The 23,860-nt window shown below is 45.7% G+C and overlaps 1 protein-coding gene across 1 annotated transcript; it reads right to left on the bottom strand.

The window, feature by feature from the left end:
• Positions 1-17,099: 17,099 nt before the first annotated feature.
• LOC116967596 (gastrula zinc finger protein XlCGF57.1-like) lies at positions 17,100-22,873 on the bottom strand. Its single transcript, XM_033014212.1, has 2 exons — positions 22,865-22,873; positions 17,100-19,266 (listed from the first exon to the last, which is right to left on the bottom strand). Exons 1-2 carry the CDS (start codon positions 22,871-22,873, stop codon positions 17,392-17,394), a joined length of 1,884 nt encoding a protein of 627 aa, XP_032870103.1. The 3' UTR covers positions 17,100-17,391.
• Positions 22,874-23,860: the final 987 nt, after the last annotated feature.

Here is a 23,860-nt window from a genome sequence, read left to right on the forward strand (position 1 = left end):
CCTTGTAATGTGGTTTCAAGACATCAATCTACCACCTAGTGGAAGAGTCTAGGACAAGGGGCTATAGCTTCAGAATAAAATGACGAACCTTTAGAAAGGCGATGCGGAGGAATTTCTTTAGTCAGAGGGTGGTGAATCTGTGAAATTCATTGCAACAAGCGGCTGTTGAGGCCAAGTCATTGGGTATTCTTAAGGCACAGATTGACTGATCCATGAGTAGTATGGGTGTCACGGGTTATGGGGAAAATGCAGGAGAATGGGGTTGAGTTGGAAAGATAGATCAGCCATGATTGAATGGCGGAGTAAACTTGATGGGCTGAATGGCCTAATTTTTCTCCTATAACATGAACTTATGATTTTTAACAACCTCTACAGATGCTAGATAGAGAGCATTCTATCGGGATGCATCACAAGTTGGTTTGGCAACAGTTTTGTCGAAGATACAAGAACTTAGAGTTGTGGATGTAGCCCAGTCCATCGCACAAACCAATTCCCCACCATTGACTCCACCTATACTTCACAGTCTATCGCAACGGCAGCAGTCAGGGTGGGCAGTAGGACATCAAAAACCATAGCCGTGAGCACTGGCTCGCCCCAAGGCTGTGTCCTAAGCCCTCTGCTGTTTAGTCTGCTTACACACGACTGTACTGCTAGACTCAACAACAACTTCTTCAACAAGTTCGCTGATGACACAACAGTGGTGGGTCTCATCAGTGACAATGATGAGTCGGCCTACAGGATGGAGGTGGAGCTGCTCACAGGATGATGCAAATCCCACAACCTCATTCTCAACGTGGGAAAAACTAAGGAGATGGTGGTTGACTTCAGGAGGGCGGGAAAACAACACCATACACCTCTGCACATCGATGGAGCCGATGTGGAAAGGGTCAGCAGCGTGAAGTTCCTAGGACTCCACCTGTCAGATGACCTGACGTCCACGACCAACACCACAGCACTGGTCAAGAGAGCCCAGCAGCGACTACACCCTCTCCGAAGACTACGGAAAGCAGGTCTCCCCACTACACACCTACGAACTTTTTATAGGGGACAATCGAGAGCACATTAACCTACGGCATCACTTCCTGGTTCGGGAGCTGCAAGGCGTACGAACGGCACCAACTAGACAGGATTGTGAAGACCACCAGCAGGATTATTGGTGCTCCACTCCCTTTCCTGCTGGACATATACAGGAAGAGATGTATCAGCAGAGCCATCTCCATCATCAAAGACCCCTACCACCCATCGCATCACATATTCTCCATCCTGCCATCTGGGAAGAGGTACAGGAGCATTAGCTGCAAAACCAGCAGGATGCTCCTCAGCTTCTTCCCGCAGGCTATAAGACTGATAAACGGACTTTGCCCCCTGCCAAAGTATCTCGCACCAACCACCAACCTGGACACACTGCAGCAGAGCCACTGTCGTGCCGCTGCCGATCGGAACGCCTGTTGATGTTTAGTAGAGAGTAGAGTGTTTAATTTGTTCATGATATATGTATTTTTATTTATTTATTTTTTACTGCACACTGAATGGACACTGGTTGAGCAACGTTTTTTTGTTTCCTCTGGGTATGTGAGGACTCAGGAAAATGACAATAAAGATATACTATACTATACTATATTGACCAGTTACATACACACATAGTGTTCTGTACTGTACTGCACTGTACTACACGTGTACTGTACTGAACTACACTACACTGTACTACACTATATTAACCAGTTACACACACACGTGTTCTGTACTGTACTCTACACTGTACTACACGCGTACTGTACTGTCTAGACTACACTGCACTATATTGACCAGTTCCACACACACACACACACACACACGTGTTCTGTACTACACTACACTACAACTACACTGCACTATATTGACCAGTTCCACACACACACACGTGTTCTGGACTACACTACACTACAACTACACTGCACTATATTGACCAGTTCCACACACACACACACACACACACACGTGTTCTGTACTACACTACAATACAACTACACTGCACTATATTGACCAGTTCCACACACACACACACGTGTTCTGTACTACACTACACTACAACTACACTGCACTATATTGACCAGTTCCACACACACACACGTGTTCTGGACTTCACTACACTACAACTACACTGCACTATATTGACCAGTTCCACACACACACACGTGTTCTGGACTACACTACACTACAACTACACTGCACTATATTGACCAGTTCCACACACACACACGTGTAACTACACTACACTACACTGTACTATATTTATACTGTACTATATATTTATATATATTGACCACACACACATTTACAACATTTAAAACATTATTTACCTCCGTCCGTCTAGTTTATTGACTATACTGTATTTATGTGGTCATTGACCCATATTGACCACACACACGTGTACTACACTACACTATGTTAACAATATTGACCCCACACACATGTACTACACTACACTATATTAACAATATTGACCCCACACACATGTACTACACTACACTATATTAACAATATTGACCACACACACATGTACTACACTACACTACACCGTAACTATATATTTATATTTATTGACCACAGACACACATATTTCCCGCTCATTTACAACATTATTTATGTGGTCATTGACCTCACACACATGAACTGTACTGTAACTGTACTATATATATGTGGTATTTATTGACCCTACACAGTGTTTTACACTACACTACACTGTACTATAACTGTATATTGACCACACACACGTGTACTAGACTACACTGTAACTGCACTATATTTATATATATTAACAATATTGACCCCACACACGTGTACTACACTACACTACACTATATTTATATTTATACTAGACTACACACACACAAAGACATTTCCCGCTCATTTACAACATTATTTATGTGGTCATTGACCACACACACATGAACTGTACTGTAAATATATATATATATCCACCATTTTGACCCCACACACACACGTGTACTAGACTACACGTGTACACTACACTATAACTGAGCGGGAACAGTTGCAGCTTGGGACCCATACACAGATAAAAACATTTCATCCATCGAACGTGTCCAAATACAGGCCGCTCGATTTGTTACTAACACCTATGAGGGAGAAGCGAGTGTCACCAAACTTCTGAATTCTCTGGGGTGGAGCCCTCTCCAAGACAGACGTGAATGTTAAATGGTCAGCTAGACATAGATCACAAGACCTACACCAACCCCAAACCAATTAGGAGCAGACGAGGGCATTCGATCCAATTTGTGATCCCAGCTACAAAGACAGATGTGTACAGCAATTTATTCTTCCCACGCACAATTAAAGCATGGAATAATCTCCACCAAACTATAGTTACCCAACCAGATGCAACTAAATTTAAAGTAGCACTTTCTTCCCAATAACCCCTTCAGGCTTAATCCCTCCCTTCAGCACCTCCAGTTTAAATTCCAGTTGGAATATTTTGGAGGACCAACTAACCAAAAACCAAGAAGAACTATATATTTATATTTATTGACCACACAGACACACACGTGTACTACACTGTAACTATAACTATATATTTAGACTGGACTAAACTACAAAGACAATTCCCACTCATTTACAACATTATTTACCTCAACTAATTTCTCCACCATGTTTGACCCCACATACATAGAAACATAGACATAGAAATTAGGTGCAGGAGTAAGCCATTCGGCCCTTCGAGCCTGCACCGCCATTCAATATGATCATGGCTGATCATCGAACTCAGTATCCCGTACCTGCCTTCTCTCCATGCCCTCTGATCCCCTTAGCCACAAGGGCCACATCTAACTCCCTCTTAAATATAGCCAATGAATTGGCCTTGACTACCCTCTGTGGCAGGGAGTTCCAGAGATTCACCACTCTCTGTGTGAAAAAAGTTCTTCTCATCTCGGTTTTAAAGGATTTCCCCCTTATCCTTAAGCTGTGACCCCTTGTCCTGGACTTCCCCAACATCGGGAGCAATCTTCCTGCATCTAGCCTGTCCAACCCCTTAAGAATTTTGTAAGTTTCTATAAGATCCCCTCTCAATCTCCTAAATTCTAGAGAGTATAAACCAAGTCTATCCAGTCTTTCTTCATAAGACAGTCCTGACATCCCAAGAATCAGTCTGGTGAACCTTCTCTGCACTCCTTCTATGGCAATAATGTCCTTCCTCAGATTTGGAGACCAAAACTGTACGCAATACTCCAGGTGTGGTCTCACCAAGACCCTGTACAACTGCAGTAGAACCTCCCTGCTCCTATACTCAAATCCTTTTGCTATGAAAGCTAACATACCATTCGCTTTCTTCACTGCCTGCTGCACCTGCATGCCTACTTTCAATGACTGGTGTACCATGTCACCCAGGTCTCGCTGCATCTCCCCTTTTCCTAGTCGGCCACCATTTAGATAATAGTCTGCTTTCCTGTTTTTGCCACCAAAATGGATAACCTCACATTTATCCACATTATACTGCATCTGCCAAACATTTGCCCACTCACCCAGCCTATCCAAGTCACCTTGCAGTCTCCTAGCATCCTCCTCACAGCTAACACTGCCCCCCAGCTTAGTGTCATCCGCAAACTTGGAGATATTGCCTTCAATTCCCTCATCCAGATCATTAATATATATTGTAAATAGCTGGGGTCCCAGCACTGAGCCTTGCGGTACCCCACTAGTCACTGCCTGCCATTGTGAAAAGGACCCGTTTACTCCTACTCTTTGCTTCCTGTTTGCCAGCCAGTTCTCTATCCACATCAATACTGAATCCCCAATGCCATGTGCTTTAAGTTTGTATACTAATCTCTTATGTGGGACCTTGACGAAAGCCTTCTGGAAGTCCAGATACACCACATCCACTGGTTCTCCCCTATCCACGCTACTAGTTACATCCTCGAAAAATTCTATAAGATTCGTCAGACATGATTTACTTTTTGTAAATCCATGCTGACTTTGACCAATGATTTCACCACTTTCCAAATGTGCTGCTATCCCATCTTTAATAACTGACTCTAGCAGTTTCCCCACTACCGATGTTAGACTAACTGGTCTGTAATTCCCCGTTTTCTCTCTCCCTCCCTTCTTAAAAAGTGGGGTTACGTTTGCTACCCGCCAATCCTCAGGAACTACTCCAGAATCTAAATAGTTTTGAAAGATTATTACTAATGCATCCACTATTTCTGGAGCTACTTCCTTAAGTACTCTGGGATGCAACCTATCTGGCCCTGGGGATTTATCGGCCTTTAATCCATTCAATTTACCGGCCTTTAATCCATTCAATTTACCCAACACCACTTCCCGGCTAACCTGGATTTCACTCAATTCCTCCAACTCCTTTGACCCGCGGTCCCCTGCTATTTCCGGCAGATTATTTATGTCTTCCTTAGTGAAGACGGAACCAAAGTAGTTATTCAATTGGTCCGCCATATCCTTGTTCCCCATGATCAACTCACCTGTTTCTGACTGCAAGGGACCTACATTTGTTTTAACTAATCTCTTTCTTTTCACATATCTATAAAAACTTTTGCAGTCAGTTTTTATGTTCCCTGCCAGTTTTCTTTCATAATCTATTTTTCCTTTCCTAATTAAGCCCTTTGTCCTCCTCTGCTGATCTCTGAATTTCTCCCAGTCCTCCGGTATGCTGCTTTTTCTGTCTAATTTGTACGCCTCATCCTTCGCTTTGATACTATCCCTGATTTCCCTTGTTATCCACGGGTATACTACCTTCCCTGATTTATTCTTTTGCCACACTGGGATGAACAATTTTTGTAGTTCATCCATGCAGTCTTTAAATGTCTTTCATTGCATATCCACCGTCAACCCTTTTAGAATTAATTGCCAGTCAATCTTGGCCAATTCACGTCTCATACCCTCAAAGTTACCTTTCTTTAAGTTCAGAACCATTGTTTCTGAATTAACAATGTCATTGTCCATCCTAATGAAGAACTCAACCATATTATAGTCACTCTTGCCCAAGGGGGCACGTACAACAAGACTGCTAACTAACCCTTCCTCATTACTCAATACCCAGTCTAAAATAGCCTGCTCTCTCGTTGGTTCCTCTACATGTTGATTTAGATAACTATCCCGCATACATTCCAAGAAATCCTCTTCCTCAGCACCCCTGCCAATTTGATTCACCCAATCTATATGTAGATTGAAGTCACCCATTATAACGGTTTTGCCATTGTCGCACGCATTTCTAATTTCCTGTTTGATACCATCTCCAACTTCACTACTACTGTTAGGTGGCCTGTACACAACACCCACCAGCGTTTTCTGCCCCTTAGTGTTTCGCAGCTCTACCCATACAGATTCCACATCCTCCAAACTAATGTCCTTCCTTTCCATTGCGTTAATCTCCTCTCTAACCAGCAACGCTACCCCACCTCCTTTTCCTTTCTCTCTATCCCTCCTGTATATTGAATATCCCTGGATGTTCAGCTCCCAGCCTTGGTCACCCTGGAGCCATGTCTCCGTGATCCCAACTATATCATAGTCATTAATAGCTATCTGCACATTCAACTCATCCACCTTATTACGAATGCTCCTTGCATTGAGACACAAAGCCTTCAGGCTTGTTTTTACAACACTCTTACCCCTTATACAATTATGTTGAAAAGTGGCCCTTTTTGATTTTTGCCCTGGTTTTGTCTGCCTGCCTCTTTTACTTTTCACCTTGCTACCTATTGCTTCTACCCTCATTTTACACCCCTCTGTCTCTACGCTCACTCATTTAAGAAACCCTTTACCTTTAACTCCATCCTCCACTATCCCATTCGACACCCCATACACATGTACTACACTACATTACACGATAACTATATATTTATATTTATTGACCCCACATACACATGTACTACACTACACTGTACTGTAACTATATATTTATATTTATTGACCACACACACATACACGTGTACTACACTACACTATAACTATATTTATATCTAGACTAGACTAGACAATCAAAGACATTTCCGCTCATTTACAACATTATTTACCTCAGTAATTTCTCCACACACACGTTTACTACACTGTACTGTAACTGCACTATATATGACTACACTATAACTGTACTGTACTAGACTGTAACTACAACTATATTTAGACTAGACTAAACTATAAAGACATTTCCCGCTCATTTACATTATTTACCTCACTCATTTCCCCACAATATTGACCCCACATACACATGTACTACACTACACTATAACTGTATTTATACTAGACCACACTACACTGTACTACACTATAACTATATTTATACTAGACCACACTACACGGTACTACACTATAACTGAATTTATACTAGACCACACTACACTGTACTACACTATAACTATATTTATACTAGACCACAATACACTGTACTACACTATAACTGTATTTATACTAGACCACACTAAACTGTACTACACTATAACTGTATTTATACTAGACCACACTACACTGTACTACACTATAACTGTATTTATACTAGACCACACTACACTGTACTACACTATAACTGTATTTATACTAGACCACACTACACTGTACTAAACTATAACTATATTTATACTAGACCACAATACACTGTACTACACTATAACTGTATTTATACTAGACCACACTACACTGTACTACACTATACTATATTTATACTAGACCACACTACACTGCACTACACTATAACTGTATTTATAATAGACCACACTACACTGTACTACACTATAACTGTATTTTTACTAGACCACACTTCACTGTACAATACTATAACTATATTTATACTAGACCACACTACACTACACTATAACTATATTTATACTAGACCACACTACACTACACTATAACTGTATTTATACTAGACCACACTACACTGTACTACACTATAACTGTATTTATACTAGACCACACTACACTGTACTACACTATAGCTGTATTTATACTAGACCACACTACCCTGTACTACACTATAACTGTATTTATACTAGACCACACTACACTGTACTACACTATAACTGTATTTATACTAGACCACACTACACTGTACTACACTATAACTATATTTATACTAGACCACACTACACTGTACTACACTATAACTGTATTTATACTAGACCACACTACACTGTACTACACTATAACTGTATTTATACTAGACCACACTACACTGTACTACACTATAACTGTATTTATACTAGACCACACTACACTATAACTGTATTTATACTAGACCACACTACACTGTACTACACTATAACTGTATTTATACTAGACCACACTACTCTGTACTACACTATAACTATATTTATACTAGACCACACTACACTGCACTACACTATAACTATATTTATACTAGACCACACTACACTGTACTACAATATAACTATATTTATACTAGACCACACTACACTGTACTACACTATAACTGTATTTATACTAGACCACACTACACTGTACTACACTATAACTGTATTTATACTAGACCACACTACACTGTACTACACTATAACTGTATTTATACTAGACCACACTACACTACACTATAACTATATTTATACTAGACCACACTACACTGTACTACACTATAACTGTATTTATACTAGACCACACTTCACTGTACTATACTATAACTATATTTATACTAGACCACACTACACTACACTATAACTATATTTATATTAGACCACACTACACTGTACTACACTATAACTGTATTTATACTATACCACACTACACTGTACTACAATATAACTATATTTATACTAGACCACACTACACTGTACTACACTACAACTATATTTATACTAGACCACACTACACTGTACTACACTATAACTATATTTATACTAGACCACACTACACTGTACTACACTATAACTGTATTTATACTAGACCACACTACACTGTACTACACTATAACTATATTTATACTAGACCACACTACACTGTATTATACTAGACCACACTACACTGTACTACACTATAACTGTATTTATACTAGACCACACTACTGTACTACACTATAACTGTATTTATACTAGACCACACTACACTGTACTACACTATAACTGTATTTATACTAGACCACACTACACTGAACTACACTATAACTGTATTTATACTAGACCACACTACACTGTACTACACTATAACTATATTTATACTAGACCACACTACACTGTACTACACTGTAACTGTATTTATACTAGACCACACTACACTGTATTACACTATAACTATATTTATACTAGACCACACTACACTGTACTACACTGTAACTGTATTTATCCTAGACCACACTACACTGTACTACACTATAACTATATTTATACTAGACCACACTACACTGTACTACACTATAACTGTATTTATACTAGACCACACTACACTGTACTACACTATAACTATATTTATACTAGACCACACTACACTGTACTACACTATAACTGTATTTATACTAGACCACACTACACTGTACTACACTATAACTATATTTATACTAGACCACACTACACTGTATTATACTAGACCACACTACACTGTACTACACTATAACTGTATTTATACTAGACCACACTACACTGTACTACACTATAACTGTATTTATACTAGACCACACTACACTGTACTACACTATAACTGTATTTATACTAGACCACACTACACTGAACTACACTATAACTGTATTTATACTAGACCACACTACACTGTACTACACTATAACTATATTTATACTAGACCACACTACACTGTACTACACTGTAAGTGTATTTATACTAGACCACACTACACTGAACTACACTATAACTGTATTTATACTAGACCACACTACACTGTACTACACTATAACTGTATTTATACTAGACCACACTACACTGAACTACACTATAACTGTATTTATACTAGACCACACTACACTGTACTACACTATAACTATATTTATACTAGACCACACTACACTGTACTACACTGTAACTGTATTTATACTAGACCACACTACACTGTATTACACTATAACTATATTTATACTAGACCACACTACACTGTACTACACTGTAACTGTATTTATCCTAGACCACACTACACTGTACTACACTATAACTGTATTTATACTAGACCACACTACACCGTACTACACTATAACTGTATTTATACTAGACCACACTACACTGTACTACACTATAACTGTATTTATACTAGACCACACTACACTGTACTACACTATAACTAAATTTATACTAGACCACACTACACTGTACTACACTATAACTATTTATATGGTGATATTAACAGACATTTACACCATTATTTACCTCAGCTCTGTCCGTCTAGTTACAGTACAGTGTAGTTACAGAACTACACTACACTATATTGACCAGTTCCACACACTGTACTGTACAGTAACTACACTGCACTATATTTACACTACATTATACACAGTACAGTGTAGTACAGAACACTGTGTGTGTGGTCTACACTACACTATATTGACCAGTTACACACACACACGTGTTCTGTACTACACTGTACACTACACTGTACTATATATTTATATATATTGACCACACACACACGTGATCTGTACTACACTACACTATATATTTATATATATTGACCACACACACATTTACACCATTATTTACCTCTGCTCCGTCTGTCTAGTTACAGTAGTGTAGTACAGAACTACACTACACTATATTGACCAGTTCCACACACAGTGTACTGTACTGTAACTACACTGCACTATATTTACACTACATTATACACAGTACACGTGTAGTTACAGAACACTGTGTGTGTGGTCTAGATTACACTACACTATATTAACCAGTTCCACACACACACGTGTTCTGTACTACACTGTACTATATATGACTACTCTACACTGTACTATATTTATACTGTACTATATATTTATATATATTGACCACACACACATTTACACCATTATTTACCTCAGCTCCGTCTGTCTAGTTACAGTACAGTGTAGTTACAGAACTACACTACATTGACCAGTTCCACACACTGTACTGTAACTACACTGCACTATATTTACACTACATTATACACAGTACAGTGTAGTTACAGAACACTGTGTGTGTGGTCTAGATTACACTACACTATATTAACCTGTTACACACACACACGTGTTCTGTACTGTACACTACACTATATATGACTACACTACACTGCACTATAATGACCAGTTCTGTACTAATCTGTACTACACTACACTACACTATATATTTATATATATTGACCACACACACATTTACACCATTATTTACCGCAGCGCCGTCACGTTCCCGCCAGCAGGATGATGCCGCCGGCGCCATTACAGAAACCCTCATATCTATGATTCCCAAAATGGCGCAGAACAAATTACCCATCAGCTTTTTCGTCCATAAACTTTGGCAACCGCCGCTTCTTCTCCGCCGCCATTTTGATGCGGTCGATGGGGCGGGCGGAAGGGCGGCCATCTTGGTGAGGGCAGGCGCCGGCGGCCATCTTGGTGAGGGCAGGTGAGGTCGGCTCGCGTTGGCGGTTGGCGGTTGGAGCTTTGGCCGGGAACAAGATGGAGACAGAAATATAGAGAAATAGAGAGAGATGGAGGTTGTAACTGTGAGGACAGATTACACAGCAACATAGACAATAGGGTTTCGGCCCGAGACGTCGCCTATTTCCTTCGCTCCATAGATGCTGCTGTACCCGCAGAGTTTCTCCAGCATTATTGTGTACCTTAGAAGAATACATTGACTATTTTCATAATCAACCTGGCACAGCAACATGCCAGCTGTATCAAAGACAACACTTCACACACACAGGGAGCTCACCGACAGAGTTGCCCAATGCTGTAACTCTTACTATGGGCATCAAACCCTGTACACAAACAGGGACATGCAGTCAGTTCAAAATATTTAGAGAACTTCACACAACTCAGACTCCACAACTTGAAGAAATACTTTGAATTAAATGACTTAACTCGGAGGAACAGCGAATGGGGAAGGATTTTGCCCAAGATCCCTGCCAACATTTGGCTTAATGGGAAGAGAATGTCTAACCACAGAAGACACTTCCAGCAGCATGGGACCCAGTCTATGGAGATACACGGTGGAAACTGAATGTCACCCCTTCACAGGGAGAGGAACAGGAAATAGATTGTGGGTAGTTCCCACTCACAGACTAAACCAGATATAGATTCAGACTGACTATATAACTACAGTAGGGTGAACAGAAGGGGCAGGATTAGTAAACTTGAAACAGTGTCCACAAATATTAAACCACTTTCATAGCAAAAGGATTTGAGTCTAGGAGCAGGGAGGTTCTAGTGCAGTTGTACAGGGTCTTGGTGAGACCACACCTGGAGTATTGCGTACAGTTTTGGTCTCCTAATCTGAGGAAATACATTCTTGCCATAGAGGGAGTACAGAGAAGGTTCACCAGACTGATTCCTGGGATGTCAGGACTTATATGAAGAAGGACTGGATAGACTCGGCTTGTACTCGCTAGAATTTAGAAGATTGAGGGGGGATCTTATAGAAACTTACAAAATTCTTAAGGGGTTCGACAGGCTAGATGCAGGAAGATTGTTCCCGATGTTGGGGAAGTCCAGAACAAGGGGACACACACAGTTTAAGGATAAGGGGGAAATCTTTTAGGACCGAGATGAGGAAAACATTTTTTTTGCACACACAGAGAGTGGTGAATCTGTGGAATTCTCTGCCACAGAAGGTAGTTGAGGCCACAGTTCATTGGCTATATTTAAGAGAGAGTTAGAAGTGGCCATTGTGGCTAAAGGAATCAGGGGGTATGGAGAGAAGGCAGGTACGGGATACTGAGTTGGATGATCAGCCATGATCATATTGAATGGCGGTGAAGGGCCGAATGGCCTCTACTCCTGCACCTCTTGTCTATGTTTCTAAGACAACACTTCACACAAACAGTGAACTCCCTCACAGAGTTGCCCACCAAACCTGTACTCTTTATTATGGGCATCCTGCCTGACCCGCTGAGTTACTCCAGCACTCTGTGAAACGTCACCTATCCATGTTCTCCACAGATGCTGCCTGACCCGCTGAGTTACTCCAGCACTCTGTGAAACGTCACCTATCCATGTTCTCCACAGATGCTGCCTGACCCGCTGAGTTACTCCAGCACTCTGTGAAACGTCACCTATTCATGTTCTCCACAGATGCTGCCTGACCCGCTGAGTTACTCCAGCATTTTGTCTTTTGAGCAAGAGTATCCAAATATCTCTACAACAGTCTGTCCAGTCCAAAACTCAATGAATGACCACTCCACACATATTCCTTTCACCTGAAAGTCCTTCAGAAGAACTCATAATAAATAAGCTGTGATTAGGGTAGTTAACATTAACCATTTCACACAAGTGGTTAACAACTAGTTCACATTAACTTCCCTCAACCAAGTACAATGTAGATCCACTTTAAATTCCTCGCTGTCTTCTTAATCATCAACTGAAAACCAGTCTTCATAAAGTGAATGCCCCAATTAAAACACAATTGGACACCTATCCAGGAGACATAGAAACATAGACAATAGGTGCAGGAGTAGAGGCCATTCGGCCCTTCGAGCCTGCACCATTCAACATGATCATGGCTGATCATCCAACTCAGTATCCTGTACCTGCCTACTCTCCATACCCCCTGATCCCTTTAGCCACAAGGGCAACATCTCACTCCCTCTTAAAATGGATCAAAACTGCATACAATACTCCAGGTGTGGTCTCACCATGGCCCAGTACAACTGCAGAAGGACCTCTTTGCTCCTATATTCGATTCTTCTTGTTATAAAGGCCAACAAGCCATTGGCTTTCTTCACTGCCTGCAATGGCGGACATGGGGACTCTGTCCTTGTTACGAGTAGGGGGATGGGGAGTAAGAGCAGAACTGTGGGATATAGAGGAGACCATGATAAGAGTGCTGGAGAAACTCAGCAGGTCAGGCACCATGTCTGGAGGAAAAGGATGGGTGATATTTTGGGTAAGAACCCTTTTATTCCATCCCAAAATCTCTTGTTTCTCCAGAGATGCTGCCTGATCCACTGAGTTACTCCAGCAATGTGTCTATCTTTGGTATAAACCAGCATCTACAGGTCTTTGTTTCTACATTTACATCAGCCAGATTCAATTGTGATAAGGTTAGGGCATCATCACTTTGGTAAACATAGAAAATAGGTGCAGGAGGCCATTCAGCCCTTCGAGCCAGCACCACCATTCATTGCGATCATGGCTGATCATCCCCAATCAATAACCCGTGCCTGCCTCCCCCCCCCCCCCCCCATATCCCTTGATTCCACTAGCCCCTAGAGCTCTATCTAACTCTCTCTTAAATCCATCCAGTGATTTGGCCTCCACTGCCCTCTGTGGCAGGGAATCCCACAAATAAGATTCCAAAGTTACATCCTTTTATTCTGACTCTGTGCCCTCTGGTGCGAGACTCTCCCACTAGTGGAAACATCCTTTTAGTTTGGAGATACAGCACAGAAACAACACAATTCCAGTTGCAACTGAAAAAAATCATCATTAAAAACCCTGGACACTTCCAATGACAACAATTGAAAGTAAAAGTCAGCAGAATTAATCAAAGAAGCAAACATAATTCAGTAGAAAGCGATAGTGTTCTCACCGACCTCATGCCCTGGAGATATAGAGCCATATCAGACACAAGGGGAGACTCCCTGTCTCTACCCAGGACCACTGCTCCCATCCACAGCCCAGGACCACTGCTCCCATCCATCCACAGCCCAGGACCACTGCTCCCATCCACAGCCCAGGACCACTGCTCCCATCCATCCACAGTCCAGGACCACAGCTCCCATCCACAGCCCAGGCCCACTGCTCCCATCCATCCACAGCCCAGGCCCACTGCTCCCATCCATCCACAGCCCAGGCCCACTGCTCCCATCCATCCACAGCCCAGGGCCACTGCTCCCATCCATCCACAACCCAGGACCACTGCTCCCATCCACAGCCCAGGACCACAGCTCCCATCCATCCACAGCCCAGGGACACTGCTCCCATCAACAACCCAGGACCACTGCTCCTATCCATCCACAGCCCAGGACCACTGCTCCCATCCATCCACAGCCCAGGACCAGTGCTCCCATCCACAGCCCAGGACCACTTCTTTCATCCATCCACAGCCCAGGGCCACTGCTCCTATCCATCCACAGCCCAGGACCACTGCTCCCATCCATCCACAGCCCAGGGTCACTGCTCCCATCCACAGCCCAGGACCACTGTTCCCATCCATCCACAGCCCAGGACCACTGCTCCCATCCATCCACTGCCCAGGGCCACTGCTCCCATCCACAGCCCAGGACCACTGCTCCCATCCACAGCCCAGGACCACTGCTCCCATTTATAGCCCAGGACCACTGCTCCCATCCACAGCCCAGGACCACTGCTCCCATCCACAGCCCAGGACCACTGCTCCCATCCACAGCCCAGGACCACTGCTCCCATCCATCCACAGCCCAGGACCACTGCTCCCATCCATCCACTGCCCAGGGCCACTGCTCCCATCCACAGCCCAGGACCACTGCTCCCATCCATCCACAGCCCAGGACCACAGCTCCCACCCATCCACAGCCCAGAATCACTGCTCCCATCCACAGCCCAGGACCACTGCTCCCATCCACAGCCCAGGACCACTGCTCCCATCCACAGCCCAGGACCACTGCTCCCATCCACAGCCCAGGACCACTGCTCCCATCCACAGCCCAGGACCACTGCTCCCATCCCCAGCCCATAACCCGTGACACCTGCACTAATCAACAATCTATCTATCTCTGCCTTAAATATATCCACTGACATCTGTGCCTTCCTCCCTCGCAACATGGACCCGTTACAATTCGCATACCGTCCGAACAGATCCACGGACGATGCAGTCTCCCTGGTTTTGCACATCGCTCTCTCTCATCTTGACAGCCAGAAGGGGGGCTACATGAGGATGCTGTTCATAGACTTCAGTTCAGCCTTCAACATGATAGTCCCAACCAGACTGGCCGAGAAGCTACTGGAATTGGGGCTCAACACCTCCCTGTGTGCCTGGGTCCTGGACTTTCTCACCGGCAGGCCCCAGGTAGTCAAGATGGGAGGGATTACATCGAAGTCCCTCACCCAGAGCACAGGATCCCCCCAGGGTTGCGTCCTCAGCCCCCTATTGTTCTGTGTGGCTAGGTTCAGCTCCAACTCGATAATCAAGTTTGCTGATGACACTGTGGTGGTGGGCCTGATCTCAGACAACGATGAGAAGGCCTACCGGGAGGACGTGGCTGATCTGGCACTCTGGTGTCAGGACAACAGCCTCCTCTTGAACATCAAAAAAACTAAGGAGCTGATCGTGGACTTTAGGAGGGCACATCATCTGAGGACGTACTCACCATTGAAGATAAATGGGGATACTGTGGATAGGGTGAGCTGTTTTAAATACCTGGAGGTCCACATCTCTGAGGATCTGACATGGACATCACATGCTACCGCACTCGTGAGTAAGGCAAGGCACCGCCTTTACCACCTCAGGCAATTGAGGAAATTCAGAGTGTCTCTGAGGATCCTCCAGTGCTTCTACTCAGCGGCTGTGGAAAGCATCTTGTCCGGAAATATTACAATCTGGTTTGGGAATTGCCTTGCCCAGGACAAGAAGGCTCTGCAGAGAGTAGTGCGTTCAGCCGAACGAACTATGGGAACTTCACTCGCCCACCTGCAGGAACTATACATCAGGAGGTGCAACTCCAGAGCCAATAAGATCATGGGAGACCCCTTCCACCCCTGCAACAGACTGTTCCAGCTGCTACGGTCAGGCAAACGCCTCCGTTGCCATGCGGTGAGAACGGAGAGGTTGAGAAGGAGTTTCTTCCCTGAGGCCATTAGGACTGTAAACGCCTATCTCACCAGGGACTAACTTTACTGAACCACACTACTGCTTTTTTTAAATTGCTGTTTTTTTCCCTTTTTCCTTCCGCCTACAATATTTAATATGTAAAAGTATATGTGATTCAGTTCCATTCTGTTTGTAGTTTGTTTGTTTTTTTTTTTTTTGTTTTTTTTTGCGAGCATTGCCACTTTTCATTTCACTGCACATCTCGTATGTGTATGTGACGAATAAACTTGACTTGACACTCAGCGCACACATAAGGTCTCTCTCCGGTGTATATCCGCTGGTGGTCCCGCAGGCCCCGTGCTCTCTAGTCACAGTTGGAGCAGCTGCTCGCCGGCGTGGGTCCGCTGGTGCTGCCGCAACCCCCGCGAGCTGTCAAACTCCTTACCGCAGTACGGGCAGTTGTAGGGCTGGCCATTGGTGTGCACGCACTGGTGAGACAGAGTGTGGGAGGCCATGGTACAGCGCTCTTCACGCACCAGGTTCAGGATGGGACGGTCGCCGCGTGAACCCGCTGGTGGGACAGCAGATTGGAGGAGCGGGTGAAGCCCTTGCCGCACTGGGCGCAGGTGTAGGGGCGCTCGCTGGTGTGAGTCCGCTGGTGCACCAGCAGGTAGTCGGCGCGGGTGAAGCCCTTGCCGCACTGGGCGCAGGTGTAGGGGCGCTCGTCGGTATGTGTACGCTGGTGCACCAGCAGGGTGCTGGAATGGGTGTAGCCCTTGCCGCACTGGGCGCAGGTGAAGGGGCGGTCGCCGGTGTGGGTGCGCTGGTGGGACAGCAGGCTGTCGGAGCGGGTGAAGCCCTTGCCGCACTGGGCGCAGGTGTAGGGGCGCTCGCTGGTGTGAGTCCGCTGGTGCACCAGCAGGTTGTCGGCGCGGGTGAAGCCCTTGCCGCACTGGGCGCAGGTGTAGGGGCGCTCGCCGGTATGTGTACGCTGGTGCACCAGCAGGGTGCTGGAATGGGTGTAGCCCTTGCCGCACTGGGCGCAGGTGAAGGGTCGGTCGCCGGTGTGGGTGCGCTGGTGGGACAGCAGGCTGTCGGAGCAGGTGAAGCCCTTGCCGCACTGGGCGCAGGTGAAGGGGCGCTCGCCGGTGTGGGTGCGCTGGTGCACCAGCAGGTTGGAGGAGCGGATGAAGCCCTTGCCGCACTGGGCGCAGGTGAAGGGGCGCTCGCCGGTGTGGGTGCGCTGGTGCGCCAGCAGGATGGAGGAGCGGATGAAGCCCTTGCCGCACTCGGCGCAGGTGAAGGGGCGCTCGCCGGTGTGGGTGCGCTGGTGCACCAGCAGGGCGCTGGAATGGGTGTAGCCCTTGCCGCACTGGGCGCAGGTGAAGGGACGGTCGCCGGTGTGTGTGCGCTGGTGCTCCAGCAGCTTGGAGGTGCGGATGAAGCCCTTGCCGCACTGCGCGCAGGTGTAGGGGCGCTCGCTGGTGTGGGTCCGCTGGTGCACCAGCAGGTTGTTGGCGCGGGTGAAGCCCTTGCCGCATTGGGCGCAGGTGAAGAGGCGCTCGCCGGTGTGGGTGCGCTGGTGCAGCAGCAGGGTGCTGGAATGGGTGAAGCCCTTGCCGCACTGGGCGCAGGTGAAGGGGCGGTCGCCGGTGTGGGTGCGCTGGTGGGACAGCAGGCTGTCGGAGCGGGTGAAGCCCTTGCCGCACTGGGCGCAGGTGAAGGGGCGCTCGCCGGTGTGGGTGCGCTGGTGCACCAGCAGGTTGGAGGAGCGGATGAAGCTCTTGCCGCAGTAGCTGCAGGTGTAGGGGCGCTCGCCGGTGTGGGTGCGCTGGTGGGACAGCAGGTTGTGGGACTGGGTGAAGCCCTTGCCGCACTGGGCGCAGGTGAAGGGGCGCTCGCCGGTGTGCGTTCGCTGATGGGACACCAGGTAGTGGGACTTGGTGAAGCCCTTGCCACTCTGGGTGCAGGTGAAGGGGCGCTCGCTGGTGTGGGTGCGCTGATGGGACAGCAGGTTGTGGGACTGGGGGAAGCCCTTGCCGCACTGGGCGCAGGTGAAGGGGCGCTCGCCGGTGTGCACGAGCCTGTGCCTCTTTAGGTCCTGCGACGACTTGTAGCTTTTGCCACAGTCGGAGCAGGTGAAAGGGCTTTCTCCCTTGTGCACACAGTTGTGCTGCTGTTGACTGGCGTAGCTGGCGAAGCTCTTGCCGCAGGTGGAGCAGGTGAAGGGCCTCTCACCAGAGTGCACGCGGTTGTGCTGTTGCAGATTGTCGTAGCTGGCGAAGCTCTTGCCGCTGGTGGAGCAGCCATAGGGCTTCTCGCCCGTGTGCAACCGCCGGTGTCTCGTCAGGTTTAGCGCTGTCTTGAAGTTCTTGCCGCAGTCGAAGGGGCGTTCTCCCGTGTGCACGCGGTTGTGCTGCTGCAGGTTGGCGTAGCTGGTGAAGCTCTTGCCGCAGTTGGAGCAGGTGAAGGGGCGTTCTCCCGTGTGCATCCGCCGGTGGATCCCCAGCTCGCTCAGGCACCGCCAGGCCTTGCCACACACGTCACACTCATAACGCTTCTCCTGGTTTTGCCCCGTCATGTGGTCCTCCATCGAAGCTGAGCCCCTCGAAGCTCAGCCCACACACCAAGCAGTTGGGGGGGGGTGCTCTCCGGCACCCTCGCCGCCCTCAATGGCCGCTCATGTCCCTGGTCTCTGTCCACAGCAACGGCTACCAAACCCTGCAGGAGGGGAACACAGAGGGTCAACAAGCTGGCAAACAGGACATTACTAGCACATATCGGGTGCGTTTATGGCGGAGGAAACCATTATATAATCCTGTGCGGCACAGCGGTACAGTTGCTGCCTCACCGCCACAGACCCGGGTATGATCATGACTACGGGTGCTGTCTGTGCGGAGTTTGCACGTTCTCCCCTTGACCTGTGTGGGTTTTCACTCCGGGTGCTCCGGTTTCCTCCAACATTTCAAAGACGTTCACGGTTGTAGATTAATCGGCCTCCGCAAAATTGTTAAATTGTCCCTAATGTGGTAGGATAGTGCTAGTGTACAGGGTGATCGCTGGTCGGCGAGGACACCGCGGGCCGAAAGACCTGTTTCCGCGCTGCATCTCTAAACTAAACTAAACCAAAGAAGGGTCTCAACCCAAAATGTCACCCATTCAATCTCTCCACAGATGCTGCCTGACCCGCTGAATTACTCCAGCACTTTGCGTCTATCTTCTCCATAGATGCTGCCTGACCAGCACTTTGCCATAGATTCATAGAGTGATATAGCTTTGGAAAGAGGCCCTTCGGCCCAACTCGTACTTTCACGCCTAGATCCCTCGGCTCCACACATTGCCCCAGCGCCCCGCCATTCACAGTGAAGATCCTGCCCTGGTTTGACTTCCTAAACTGGAACACCGTACCCACCCCCAAACAATGAGACCTCCTCCATACCCCTGCCGCCGCCTGCTCCTTAACCCCCTTTGCTCCGTCCCCCCTCCTCCCCACCCCCAAACAATGTGAACCCACCTTACCCCACCTGGCTCCCTACCCCCTTCCTGGGGTCACTTGACCCCTCTCCCCCCTCCCCCCAGTTCCCTGCCCCCCCATTCATCCCCATCGGCACCAAACCCACTCCCCCTTGAATCCTCCCCCTCCCTTTGCTCCCTGTTTCCCCCTGCTACTCACTTCACCCCCATTCCACCTCCAGCCTCTTACCCCTCTCCTCCATATAACCATATAACAATTACAGCACGGAAACAGACCATCTCGACCCTTCTAGTCTGTGCCGAACACGTATTCTCCCCTAGTCCCATATACCTGCGCTCAGACCATAACCCTCCATTCCTTTCCCGTCCATATAACTATCCAATTGATTTTTAAATGATAAAAACGAACCTGCCTCCACCACCTTCACTGGAAGCTCATTCCACACAGCCACCACTATCTGAGTAAAGAAGTTCCCCCTCATGTTACCCCTAAACTTCTGTCCCTTAATTCTCAAGTCATGTCCCCTTGTTTGAATCTTCCCTACTCTCAGTGGGAAAAGCTTATCCACGTCAACTCTGTCTATCCCTCTCATCATTTTAAAGACCTCTATCAAGTCCCCCCTTAACCTTCTGAGCTCCAAAGAATAAAGCCCTAACTTGTTCAACCTTTCTCTGTAACTTAGTTGCTGAAACCCAGGCAACATTCTAGTAAATCTCATCTATTTTGTTGACATTCTTCCTATAATTGAGCGACCAAAATTGTACACCATACTCCATAATTGGCCTCACCAATGCCTTGTACAATTTTAACATTACATCCCAACTTCTATACTCAATGCTCTGATTTATATAGGCCAGCACACCAACAGCTTTCTTTACCACCCTATCTACATGAGATTCCACTTTCAGGGAACTGTGCACAGTTATTCCCAGATTCCTCTGTTCACCTGCATTCTTCAATTCCCTACCATTTACCATGTACATCCTATTTTGACTTGTCCTGCCAAGATGTAGCACCTCACACTTATCAGCATTAAAAACTCCATCTGCCATCTTTCAGCCCACTCTTCCAACTGGCATAAATCTCTCTGTAGACTTTGAAAATCTACTTCATTATCCACAACCCCACCTATCTTAGTATCATCTGCATACTTACTAACCCAATTTACCACACCATCATCCAGATAATTGATGTACATGACAAACAACAGTGGACCCAACACAGATCCCTGTGGCACTCCACTAGTCACCTGCCTCCAACCTGACAAACAACCATCCACCATTACTCTCTGGCATCTCTCATTCAGCCACTGTTGAATCCATCTTGCTACTCCACAATTAATACCCAACCATTGAACCTTCTTAAGCAACCTTCCATGAGGAACCTTGTCAAAGGCCTTACTGAAGTCCATATATACAACATCCACTGCTTTACCCTCATCCATTTCCCGAGTAACCTCATTCAAAAAATTCAAGAAGATTAGTCAAACATGACCTTCCAGGCACAAATCCATGTTGACTGTTCCTAATCAGACCCTGTTTATCCAGATGCTTATATATATTATCTCTAAGTATCCTTTCCATTAATTTGCCCACCACTGACGTCAAACTAACAGGTCTATAATTGCAAGGTTTACTCTTAGACCTCTTTTTAAACAATGGAACAACATGCGCAGTACGCCAATCCTCCGGTACTATTCCCGTTTCTAATGACATTTGAAATATTTCAGTCATAGCCCCTGCTATTTCTACACTAACTTCCCTCAATGTCCTAGGGAATATCCTGTCAGGACCTGGAGACTTATCCACTTTTATATTTCTCAAAAGTGTCAGTACTTCCTCTTCTTTGAATCTCATAGTTTCCATAGCTACTCTACTTGTTTCCCTTACCTCACATAATTCAATATCCTTCTCCTTGGTGAATACCGAAGAAAAGAAATTGTTCAATATCTCCCCCATCTCTTTTGGCTCTGCAGATAGCTGTCCACTCTGACTCTCTAATGGACCAATTTTATCCATCGTTATCCTTTTGCTATTAATATAGCTGTAGAAACCCTTTGGATTTACTTTCACCTTACTTGCCAAAGCAACCTCATATCTTCTTTTAGCTTTTCTAATTTCTTTCTTAAGATTCTTTTTACATTCTTTATACTGCTCAAGCACCTCATTTACTCCATGCTGCCTATAATTATTGTAGATCTCTCTCTTCTTCCGAACCAAGTGTCCAATTTCTCTTGAAAACCATGGCTCTTTCCAATTTTTATTATTTCCTTTCAACCGAACAGGGACATAAAGATTCTGTACTCTTAAAATGTCACCTTTAAATGTCCTCCATTTCTCTTCCACATCTTTCCCATAAAACAAACTGTCCCAATTTACTCCTTTTAAATCCTTTCGCATCTCCTCAAAGTTAGCCTTTCGCCAATCAAAAATCTCAACCCTAGGTCCAGTTCTGACCCTTTCCATAATTATATTGAAACTAATGGTATTGTGATCACTGGTCCCGAACTGTTCCCCAACGCATACCTCTGCCACCTGACCTGTCTCATTTCCTAACGGGAGGTCCAGCGCCACCCCTTCTCTAGTAGGTACTTCTATGTATTGCTGCAAAAAACTATCCTGCACACATTTTACAAACTCCAACCCATCCAGCCCATTTACAGAATGTGTTTCCCAGTCTATGTGTGGAAAATTGAAATCTCCCACAATCACTACCTTGTGCTTACTACTAATATCTGCCATCTCCTTACATATTTGCTCTTCCAATTCTCGATCCCCATTTGGCGTTCTATAATACACCCCTATAAGTGTTGCTACCCCTTTCCCATTTCTCAGTTCCACCCAAATAGCCTCCCTAGACGAGCCCTCTAATCTATCCTGCCAAAGCACTGCTGTAATATCTTCCCTGACTAGCAATGCAACACCTCCACCTCTTGCCCCTCCAATTCTATCACACCTGAAGCAACGAAATCCTGGAATATTTAGTTTCCAATCACAGCCCTCCTGCAACCATGTTTCACTGATCGCCACAACATCATACTTCCAGGTGTCTATCCAGGCTCTAAGTTCATCCACCTTTCTTACAATGCTCCTAGCATTAAAATATACACATTTAAGAAACCCACCCTCTCTTATTCTCTGTTTATTGTCTTTTTCTTCTCTCTCCCCTACATTTTGGGTCAGAGTGCTACCATTCTCTGCCTCCTGCTTCACACACTGACTGCTAGCTTTCCCAATTTGAGTCCCTCCCCCCAACCGTACTAGTTTAAAGTCTTCTTTCAGGACCTCTTCTCTTTTTTTACCTATGTCATTGGTACCTATATGTACCACAACCTCAGGCTCCTCTCCCTCCCATTTCAGTATTTCTTGGACCCGTTCAGACACATCCCTGACCTTGGCACCAGGGAGGCAAACTACCAACCGGGTCTCCTGTCTGCGTCCACAGAATCGCCTATCCGACCCCCTGACTATAGAGTCCCCTATTACAATTGCCCTCCTCTTCTTTGCCTTACCCTTCTGAGCAACAGGACCGGTCT

Source organism: Amblyraja radiata, chromosome 40 (genome assembly GCF_010909765.2).
Source record: "Amblyraja radiata isolate CabotCenter1 chromosome 40, sAmbRad1.1.pri, whole genome shotgun sequence".
NCBI classification, from domain to species: domain Eukaryota; kingdom Metazoa; phylum Chordata; class Chondrichthyes; order Rajiformes; family Rajidae; genus Amblyraja; species Amblyraja radiata.